This window comes from Poecilia latipinna, unplaced genomic scaffold (genome assembly GCF_001443285.1).
Source record: "Poecilia latipinna isolate Pla-1442-1.1 unplaced genomic scaffold, P_latipinna-1.0 Scaffold569, whole genome shotgun sequence".
Lineage (NCBI taxonomy): Eukaryota > Metazoa > Chordata > Actinopteri > Cyprinodontiformes > Poeciliidae > Poecilia > Poecilia latipinna.
In genome coordinates this window covers 25,371-37,040 of record NW_015113185.1, presented here as the reverse complement: position 1 = coordinate 37,040, position 11,670 = coordinate 25,371, and the positions used below count along the sequence as shown (strand labels likewise).

Genomic DNA, 11,670 nt, shown 5'->3' with positions numbered 1-11,670 from the left:
TTTGAAGAACATGTCGCACTATGCTGTGTGGTCATGATTAATCATCTCAGCCCTGACCCTATCCAACTTCCTTTCAGCTAAAATGGATGATTTGGTTCTGTTTTTAGATGCTAGCATGATAGTGGAAACATCTGAGTAACTTGTACTCATGTACTGTCGATTATTTTAATGTATTCATCACGATTAATCATTTCAGTCCAACATTATTCAATGTTATTTCAAACATATATAGTGTATGTTTTATTTTGCTAGCTTGGTATTGTTAGGGGCCCCCTGATGGTGTTGGAGCTCTAAGCAGCTGGTGAACTTGCATATTCCTTGGGCCGGCTCTGGCTCTTAATCAACTCCAAACTTCATTATTCCCTCTGTGACCAGGTCGGAGGGGAAAAAGTGGAGGAAACATGAGTTAATAGGCAGCTCCTCTGCAAACACTGGGGGTCTTCATAAATGGGAAGCAATCACACAGTTCAAATATACAGCAGCTGGAATCTGGGACAAATTGAAGAGGCAGGTAAGTTTAATAATCTCCTGTGATCGTCCTGGTCGAATGCAGACAGAGAGGCGAAGCGTCGACTGATGAGGACACGAGGAGCGCTGGTCTAAAGTTACAGGTCCTGCAGCTTCAGGAATCCTCAGAAAGATCCGTGTCTGAGCGGCACCATCGTTCTGCCAATGTGACTGATTGACCCAGTAGATGAACAGTAAAGATTAAGAGGATGACAAACAGGCATGCTGCTTACACAGCACTTGGGGCTTAATCCTCCACCCCTCCACCCCTCGGGTCCCTTTTGAGGACCTGCTGCTGAGGCGGACTCACAGACGGCGGCGGCGTTCCAAGCAGGGAGGACACACGGACTTGTTGATGCTCAACAAGGGGCCACTCTAGATCCTCTGACTCCACACCGCTTCAAACAAGGCCCAGAAATTTAGGAAGTCTGCATTTTTATATCTTAAAGTAAAAAAAGAGAAACACTTCTTTATTGGTGATTAATTATGGAGGATCACCTGACGAAGATCCCCATGATGCCTTCAGCTTCTCCAGCTGAATCTTCTGCCAGCGGCGGGACGGAGGACAGCAGAGGAGGTACGAAGGCCACAAGTCAGCGGCAAAAACTAAATATTTTTTATTTATACTGCAAACATCTTAGAACACTTGAAATAAGACTAAACTAACTTATAAGTAACTTTTCAGCAAGACATAGGAGCTTGCTTTAAGTGAGTAATTCCTTAATACTGATGAAAAAGTTTTAGTTATAAATGAAATAATCTGCAGCGGAACAAAATATTTCCCCCATATTATAAGTTATAATGTGGCAGATTATTTAGCTTATTTTCATCTATAATAAGGAATTATTGACTTAAAATAAGCTCATATTTTTTGAAGAAAAGTTACTAGTAAGTTTTCTACACCCAGCATCATTTGTTTTCAAATATTTATCTTGGCCTTATTGCCAATATTGAATAAAATATTGAAACTTTAAATATTGAAAATAAACAATAGTTTGTCATTAAAAAAATTTCACATCTAAAACAAAACTAAATTAATCATTATTTTATAGGTTTATCAATAATAATAATTCATCAAAGCAAAGATGATACAATAAAGTGTTTAAGACAAACTTTTTATAAAAATTCAACTCTCTTTCATTTGCATCAAACATTAACTTATGAAAATTGTATATTTAAACAATTATTAAAGACACAGAGAAGCATGGAGAAAGATTACTGCAAAAAAACAGAAAGAATTTTTAAATGTCTGATAGAAAATATGTGTGTTTAAGTCAACGATGACAGATGACACACAAACTTTTTATCTATCTGTTGGTGCAGATGGTAGGCTTGTGTGTGAAACAATACCCAGTCTGCGGATGAATGGCACCATAACGGACCGGCGGCTTTGTGCGGTTTTGTTTTTGACTTGCAGCCAAGAGTCCAGCTCCAGGAAAAGCTCTGAGTCCGGCGCTGGTGTGCAAAGTGTGCGGCGACACCAGCAGCGGGAAACATTACGGCATCTACGCCTGCAACGGCTGCAGCGGCTTCTTCAAGCGCAGCGTGAGGAGGAGGCTCATCTACAGGCAAGAACGGATCAGAGACGGTTTCTGTGAAATAGAGCTGCTGAATGATGGGAAAACAAGGCAAATTATCCAACAAGTCGTATCAGATTTACAATTTTACAGCAGAAAACTCATAAAGTCAAAGAAATTTGCACTAAACGTGTGACAGGTTAGAAGAAATTTATAAAATTCAGAAAACTTTCAACATTCTGTTAAAAAGTCTAATTAGAAAAAAACTAAAATTTGCTTTAATCTAATTAAAGTCACACTTTGTGCATTTTCAGTCAATTTTAAAAATAAAAAACATTTTATTGTATTTCTGACACTTCAATTAGTACAACTACAGTTGTTTTTATTCATTTTATTAAGTTGATTGAGAAAAAAAATATCATTTTCAAGAACCTTTACAGAAAATATTGTGAAATGGTATAATTTTACGTTAATTTATAAATTGTGGATTTATGATCTTCTTAAATATAAATTATTTAGACTTTTCATTGACTCCTCAGTGGCACCTCCAAAGGGAGGGCAAGTGGGGGCCTTAGTATTTTTTTTAATTAACCTTTAAATGACTTAAAATATGAATATCTGTAAATAAGATACTGTCCTTTTATTTGTCTAGTTTATAAACATTTGTTTTGAATTTGGAGAAATTTATAGTCTTTACAGTAAATACAAGAAGATGTTGGATTTGTCACGTTTTCTACATAAATATATATATATATATATATATATATATATATATATATATATATATATATATATATATATATATGTAAAGCTTTTCTGGTCTTATTAATTTAAACTGAGTAGAAATGTCACTTTCTGCTGAAAAAGTTTAGGGCCACTGAAAAAAAAGACTTTAAACTCAGAATTCTGACTTTAGAATTTATAATTCTTTAGAATTTTAAAATCAGAATTCTGAATTCTAAAGAATTCTAATGCCAGAATTCTGAGATTAAAGTCTAATTTATTTATTTTTTCCAGTGGTCCTAATCTTTTTCCGCCCCTTTAGAGCTGTTTATTAATAAGTTATGAGGCTAGTGGGGGGATGAGAAACCATTGCCTCCCTTTTAAAAGCCTGACTGGGTCAACAGGTGCCAGGCCGGTACTGGGATGTGTCCTGTTGACAAAGCCCATCGGAACCAATGCCAGGCGTGTCGGCTAAAGAAGTGTCTGCAGGCGGGCATGAATAAGGATGGTACGTTCCCAGAAGCTTTAATAAAGGTGGGAAAACTGTAGTTTCTCCTAAAGTAACCGGATTCTGACCTGCAGCCGTGCAGAACGAGCGGCAGCCTCGCAGCACCGCTCAGGTCCGTCTGGACTCCATCGACGTCGACCCTGAGAAGGAGCACCTGGCCACAACACGGGAGCCCACCTCCTCCTCTTCGTCCTCCTCTTCGTCCTCCTCCTCAGCCTCCAGCGGCTCTGTCATCACTTGGCCCCACATCACCTCCTCCATGTCCATCAGTTCCTCTGTGGCGCCGCCGCGCTGCGTCAGCCCCCAGAACAACCACCGCTTCATGGCCAGCCTCATGACGGCCGAGACCTGCGCCAAGCTGGAGCCCGAGGACGGTGAGGAGGAAACTTTTCCCGGCAGAAACACTGACAAAGAGAAACACTTTACTGTAATATTACTGAAAAAACTTCTCTATTTTAATACTCAGTCTAATCTAAAATTAAGTAATGTTATTGATCAAGTAACGATGAACAATTTTCTTAAAAACTTGAGTTTTCTCTTGTCAAGAAGGCTGACTGTTTTTACGGAATGTGAAAGTCTAAATTTCTTTTTTGTAAGCTGCATCAAATACCGACTGACTTAGATCTGAAACGATTAATCGCCATGAATCAATTGCTCAAATCGTCAATCGTCAAATAGCAATCGAGCATCCAGTTCAAACTCACTGAAGAATGATATATTACTGCATTTCAGACAACAAAATGTTTATTTTCTTATTTGAAAAAGGAACTGCATTATTTATTTGCACCTTTTAATGCAGTAATTGTGATTATCCAATTTAAATGATCCTCAACTAATTTAGTGATCAATTAATTTTATGCACACTCATAAAAGACATTTTACTGAAGAATAACACAGTCCTATCCGTAATTAAGCCAAATGTATACTAAAATAAAAAACTTTTTTGTAAATATATTCTACAGTTACTAAATGAATGCTGTTATTGAATTTTAAGTAAATATGTTTATTTTCTTATTAAAAGATAACTAAATTATTTGTTTATTTTCATTTTTTAATGTATTGCTGATATTGCACACAAAGGCTGAAGTGATTAAGTGAAAAATATGCAGAATGTGGCCATTTTTCAACCACTGATCCTCAGAATAATCATGAGTTGCAGTCCTGAGTGAATAAATAGAAACTGTGGTTTTCGCGCCTTATTAAAGTCAGAGTGAACTAAAATCAACTGTGCTTATTCAGCGTCGTTATGTTTTTTTTTAATATAACATGTTAAAAAATGTTTTATCTGATCTGCTTTTCTGTCGTCATACCTTCATCTTTGTATCATCGCTCGGCTGAATGAAGCAATATTAAGGTGAAAATTTAAGGAGCTTGTCAAGTGTTTATACTTCAGAACATACCGGCGTAAAAATAAATTTTCATCCCACAGCGGACACTTTGGACCTTTTCTCTTTTAAGAAACGTGCCATCCACCATCTTAGTTTCTCTTTCAAATGGCTCCCCTTTAGGATGACCAGCAGCGCCCTCTGCTGGATGGAGGTCAAACTATAACACTAAAATAAGGGCTAAGCGTGCCTTATTAGTTAATCATTTGAAACTAATTTTAATCTAATAAACCATTAATGAACATTTAATCGAAAGACGATTAATTTATTTGGGTCTAAAGCTCCTCTGTCTGTTTTCAGTTGATGAAAACATTGACGTGACGAGCAACGAGCCGGAGAGGGCGTCCTCGGAGTACCACATGGCTCTGTACCCGTCCAGCTCCGAAAACGTCTACGAGACCTCGGCGAGGCTGCTCTTCATGTCGGTGAAATGGGCCAAGAACCTGCCAGTTTTCTCCAACCTGCCCTTCAGAGACCAGGTGAGATTCACACGGAAGGTTTTAAAAGCTTAATCAGAACGAGGTTGCTGGACTTTACAGCATAAACTGTAAATAAATTAAGGTTTCAAGTAGACTGGAAGAAAATCTACTTCTATAGGGCAAAACAGCACACAAAGACAAATATTATATATTTCAAATACTATTATTATTATTACTATTATTATTTAATTTAATTTATATAAAATAAATTTTTATTAGCCTATTGTTTGTTTGCTAAATATTTTAAAAAAGAAATTAAATATGAAATAAGTCATCCATATGTAATGTAAAGCATGTTTATGGCTATATTTAAAATACTAATGAAACTAATATTATTTAATTTATATAAAAACATATTTATTTTCAACATATTTATATTGTAATATATGTTATGTATTAATTTGATCAGCACATTTTTCCAAATAGGGAATAAAATATTTTTAAAGAATAATTTAGGGCTGCAACGACCGAACACTTTATTAATCAATTAATCTATCAGTTTTTCTAACAATTGATCAATTAATTGGATATAAATTTTGCACATTCTTCAGGTTTGTCTTTTTACCACCTAAGCCTTTTTAATAAAATATCATAAATACAATAAAATATGAAAAACAAACAAACAATTCAATTTCTCTTTAAAATATGAAAATATATATTTTCTTGCCCAAAATGCAATGAAATGTATATATTTTTGTATAGTTTTGACTGTGTTCTGTCAACAAAATTGCTTTTTTTAGTCTGTATTCTCCAGTAAACAATTATTCTATTACTGAATTAGCTGAAAATGATCTCATTAATCGATTAATCTCGATTAACCCGATTAATCGTTTCAGCCCTATAATAATCTAGTTGGGGTTTTTTTCTGGTTTTAATGACAATTTTTAACCTTTTAGAACTAATTAGTTTATTTTAATTCAATTAGAGTAAAAATAGAAGCTTGAATTTCCACACAACGCTACTTAATAGGCTTAAAATAATCAATAAGTGATCATTTTAATGATTATCTTCCTGTTTTAATTGGTCAGGTGATCCTGCTGGAGGAAGCGTGGAGCGAGCTGTTCCTGCTCTGCGCCATCCAGTGGTCTCTCCCTCTGGAGAGCTGCCCGCTGCTCTCCCTGCCTGACCTTTGCCCCGGCATGCAGGGCAAAACCAGCTACACCACCCTGGACCTGCGCCTCCTGCAGGAGGCCTTCAGCCGCTTCAAGGCCCTCGCTGTCGACCCCACAGAGTTCGCCTGCCTCAAGGCCATCGTGCTCTTCAAGCCAGGTCAGCGTCAAACCAAAACAGCCTTTCAGACGAAGAGTTGGTTGAAGCGTTAGTTCTTTAATAATGTGGTTTAACTGTGCAAACAGAGACTCGAGGTTTGAAGGATCCAGAACAGGTGGAGAACCTCCAGGATCAGTCCCAAGTCATGCTGGGACAACACATCCGCTCACACTACCCGACCCAACCTGCCAGGTAAAATCCTCACTATACTGATTTATAGGGCTGCAATGAGTATTTTGGTCATTGATTAATCTACCATTCTGACAATTAATCGATTAATTGATATAAACAACAAAAAAAGTCACATTCTGCAGATTTTCCATTTAACCACTTATAGAAATAAATTCCAAAAACACAAATAATAATTCAATTCCTTTTAAAAATAAGAAGATAAGCATTTTATTACCTAAAATTTAATTAATGTTTGATCATTTGTAGCAAAGGAAGCATCTGCAGCTAAAAAAAAATATTTTTAACATCAACATGAGAAAAGATCAGTGCTTTCTGCTAGATTTAACATCAATACAGTGTGTATCGGTTTATTATTTAATTAAGTGATTAATAATTTAATGCAAAAGGTGTTTTATAGGAGATTGTTTAAGCTAAAACTGCCATTTGAAATGTTCTGTGTAAAACATATTTAGAGAACATTTACATTTAAGTGTTTTTTTTATCTTATATGTAAGAAGTATATATTTTTGGTGGGTTTTGGCTAAATTGCTGCTCTTCATATGCTGTTCTTGTAGCAAACTGTCTTATTTTTTTAATCTGTGTACTTCAGTTAACAATTAATCTATTACCAAACTAGTTAACAATTATTTATATAATCGATTAATCATGATTAACTGTTTTGGCCCTGTATGTAGCTCTAAAATATATCACTTTTTAACAATAAAATGAAAGATATACACATACAAAACCACATTTTTTAAAAACAGGAAAGCCAAAAACCCAATGTGTTTAGATATTTTCAACAAAATACATTTACACTAATTTAGGTCTTTACACGTTATGGCCAATAGATGGCACCGAAACAGAAAATAAGTCCGTTTTATATTTGCCATTTTAATGTTCTGTAGCCTGAAATTTGGGCTTTATGTTATAAAGCCCAAATAAAGCCCAAATTTATGTATTTGGGCTTTATGTATTTGGATACGTTTTTCTTTCTTTTACAGCTTTTTAAAATAATCACAGTCTCAATAAAGTAAAAACATTAAATAAATTAGAATAAAATTAATTTAAATAAAATAAATAAATATAAATTAGTAAAAATATGAGTAGTAAAAATTACATGAATAAAAGTGACTTAAGTATATAATTAACATGAAATAAAATTATTATTTTAGAGGTTTTGTGACCTTGTAGTTGGTATTTTATTATGATTTGGTTTGTGTTTCCCTTTGATGCTGAATTTTTTATGATTTGTTGACTGTGTTCAGGTTCGGAAAGCTGCTTCTCATCCTTCCCTCGCTGCGTTTCGTGAACTCGGAGCGGATAGAGCTGCTGTTTTTCCACAGAACCATCGGAAACACTCCCATGGAGAAACTCCTGTGCGACATGTTCAAAAACTAAATGATCTCATGCAGTCATCTAATTTCTCCCTAATTGGATTCAATATTTGCTTTTTTTCTTCTGTATAAATATTTAATAATTATGCATGCTGTTATTTTTGTAAATGTCCTTTTATTGTTGGGTAATTGCTTCCATATTGGGTCGTTCTGGATGATAAAAATCCAGCTCATCCTCTGTCAGTTTTTATCATATTTAGAGGCTGATTTGTTTCTGAAAAAAAAACCCTTGTTTTTCTGGAAATGTGACCCAGATCTTTTATCGTTTGTTCATAGATGAACTGTTTATATCTTTTGTCACTAATGGGAATCCCTTGTTTGTGTTTTTGTGTGTTGATAAAGTGTAAAGAACTCTAATAAGTTTGATCCTTTATTTCGTCACTCCACATTATGGCGAATTAAAAGTGAGTTATTCAAAGACGCTAAGCAACAGCGCCCTCTGCGGTCTGGATACAATAAAACCTCGAAAATAAAATGATAAATTACAGCAGTTTCCGCTAACTCAAATTAAATACTTTTAAGAACATTGTGACTATAATTTAAGACCTATATCGCCACAGAAATGAACAAACTTCGTCCCGCTAACTGGCGATAAATTTGCACTTACTCGTGACGCAGTAAAGCTAGGTGCTAGCTACGTAGCTAGATTCTTTGCTAGTTAGTAGCTGGCTAATTAGCATTTTTGCTAGACTCGAGACGGCTTTTTACTTCAACTGTCACGACTCTTTTTTTTTAGTTTAACTTTTAACTTTATTGCTAGAATTATTATTGACAGATTTGTACAAACAACAAGGCAGTAATACAAATATTTATTCAAATAGAAATCAGAAATTAGAAACAGGAGCAGAACGGACAATAAACTAAAAAGAAAGGAGAAAGTACATTTTAAAAACACTGAAAACGGGATGTATTCGGACTGCAAAATTGCTAAATTATGTTGTACAATAATGTTGAGAAGTCTCTTAGCATTAGGGTTCATCATTACTTTAATGGTCTTTACATAGCATGGAAAAGCAATGAGAAAAACACAACACCTAAGACATTTTAATACACTTTTATTTGTGTATGATTTTACAAGAATTAGTAACAGAGTTCACAAAAAGGGAGTTTATTTTTTGCAGTTGAGGGAAAGACAAAAAAAAAAAGTCTTTCTGACAGAATTTTCCCAACTGAGAAATAAATAAGTACTTAGTTATAACCATTTAAAAGCATTCTTGCCAAAAAGCATTAGAGAACTTAATGAAAGAATAAAAGGTCTGCTTCAACACCATCATTGCAGTAAAAACAACAGTTGGTTTCAAAATAAAATGCTGGCACAAATAGTCATTGGAAGGATACATATTATTACATATCCTGCTGAAGGAAAAGTCCAGCAAGAGAAAAACCCTTAGAATATACAACATTAAATAGTCCCGTCAAGATATAATTTAAGAACTATGATTAATGTATTAAAAGTCAATTTACTTAAAAAGATCATTTAAGACATTTGAAGGGCTAAATGTTAGATATATGAATTTAAGACTTCTTAAGGATGCATGAACACTCTGAACCATTGCTTTATCTCTTTATAACGAGGGGAGATACAATCAGATTGACATCCTTTCTGATTTACTGCAGTACATTCCTGGTCCTGACCGGCATGGATAATAAGTTCTGTTTGCCTATTTTGAGAGTTCATTATGGATGACAGGCGTTTAGAGAAGAAACAGAAGTCATTTTCCAAGTCCCACTAACAATATCCAAACTGAAAGTTACTACATCTCTAACTTATTGGACAATTACATCTAAAACATTCCCAACTTTTTCCTTAAACATTTTCTTTTCTGGTCTCTTTTCTTTTTTGCTTTGATGTTGTGTTTTGATTCTTTATTGTCTTCAAAGATGCATGCATATTAAGGACTTTGGAAGAGAAAAATGGCCCACAGTACCACAGATACCCCACCAGATAGGACATTTTCCACATGTTGCAAGTGAAATAATCTGCCAATGTAACTAATACTTTGAAAAAAATCAATATTAAAGCATTACTAACTTGAAACAAGCTAACATATCTTTCTGAAATGTTACCTGTAAGTTAGTTTTGTCTCATTTCAAGTGTACTAAGATATTTAGACTAAAAGACAAAAAATATTAGGTAATAATTTGTAATGTTATGTAGTAATATTTTGTGTTTTGCAGTGTATTCCAACATGCTCAATTTAAGACTTCCAACAATGGACACATGTTGGAAGGTTAATTAATTTGAAAATTTGAAAGCAGTCTATATGATGGTCTGAAATTCTTCCACTAAACTAAATTATAACAACTTTAAAAATCAATCAAATAATTTTTAAAATACATGCATGGATAAATATTTATATATTTATTTGTCGTTTTAAATACATAACCTTTAAAATAAGTGAGAATCCTTTTCACTGTGGTTTACAGTAGTTTAAACTTGAAAAGAGTGAATTTTAATTTCATATCATGTCCTACAGAAACAGCCTGGTTGCAAAGTGACCGAAGTGACGGCTGACGTACTTCAGCTAAATGTCAGCTTGATAAGAACCGCCACTCACTTTTCCTTCTTCTTCTTCAAACAGAATGAGGCATTCAGATATGAGAACAAACATGTTTTCAACTCAGAGCTGAGAGGAAAAATCTGAGGGGAAAAATCTTCGTTTTCCACTCTGAAACTCAAAAGCATAAATGAAAAATTTGCAGTTAATGAGTCCAAAAGTGTAATTAAAATCTAATTCAGGACAGGAAGTTGCCTCCAGTGGATAAACTGCAGCTTTTTTTTTATTGAAATAGTTGCAGCTGAGTGTCATAAATCCCCTAGCAGGTGATTAAAAACTGATTGGTCACATGAATGAGCTCATGCACTGAGACTGGGAGGCATAAAACTCTTTTTAAAGGTTTGTTATAAAGCACCAAAATCTCCCACATAGCTCCTCTAACTTTACAATGCAAAAACACAAAAACTAGTTACTAGAGGTAATATCTTGAAATCAGATAAAACTAACTTACAAGTAACTTTTCAGCAAGATATAAGAGCTTATTTTAAGTCAATAATTTCTTAATATATGGAAAAAAGTATCAGTGTGACAGGCAGATTATTTCACTTATAACATGGAAAAACATTCATGTTACAAGTGAAATAATCTGCCAGTGGAACTAGAAGTTTTTCTGAGATTTGAAGGAATTATTTACTTCAAACAAGCTCCTGCCGGTTGCCGAAAAACTACTTGTAAGTTATTTTTGTGTTACTTAAAGTGTACTAAGATATTCACACTGGAAACTAGAGCAAAATTACTTGGTGTGATTGTCTGTTTTTGCTGTATAATTTCTTTCAGAGTCTGTTTTTTTTTTTTGCAGAAAGTTTAACTGAAGAAAAGCTGTAACTCACGTGTCCATGCTCTAATTTTGACCTTTCCTCAGCTTGACTCAGACAAAGCCTCCCTTTGTTTAATAAGGGGTTTTCACCTTATTATAGGATTAGTTTCTTAAGCAACAGGCAGTAAGTAAATATTTTTTGCTGCCGAGTTGCAGAAAAACCTGCATGGCATAACATCATCATCCGGACAAGAAATTACTCAATCTGGTGTTTCAAGATGAAAACAGACAAAAGAATGAGTAATAATAATGTCGCATTTCACATACATATGAAATAAATGGAATCAAATGAAGAACAATCTTTTATTCATTCATCGGTATACACGGAATCAGTTTAAA

At 34.4% G+C, this 11,670-nt stretch overlaps 1 protein-coding gene and 1 long non-coding RNA gene across 2 annotated transcripts; one reads left to right on the top strand and one right to left on the bottom strand.

The window, feature by feature from the left end:
• Positions 1–316: 316 nt before the first annotated feature.
• Positions 317–8,316, top strand: LOC106953196 (photoreceptor-specific nuclear receptor-like). Its single transcript, XM_015041783.1, has 8 exons — positions 317–1,084; positions 1,925–2,075; positions 3,152–3,255; positions 3,330–3,629; positions 4,941–5,119; positions 6,148–6,388; positions 6,475–6,580; positions 7,828–8,316. The coding sequence occupies exons 1-8, from the start codon at positions 994–996 to the stop codon at positions 7,958–7,960; spliced, it is 1,305 nt and encodes a 434-aa protein (XP_014897269.1). The 5' UTR covers positions 317–993; the 3' UTR covers positions 7,961–8,316.
• Positions 1,602–3,408, bottom strand: LOC106953197 (uncharacterized). The gene is made up of 2 exons (XR_001426149.1): positions 3,324–3,408; positions 1,602–2,069 (listed from the first exon to the last, which is right to left on the bottom strand). It is a non-coding gene; the product is annotated as an uncharacterized LOC106953197 (long non-coding RNA).
• Positions 8,317–11,670: the final 3,354 nt, after the last annotated feature.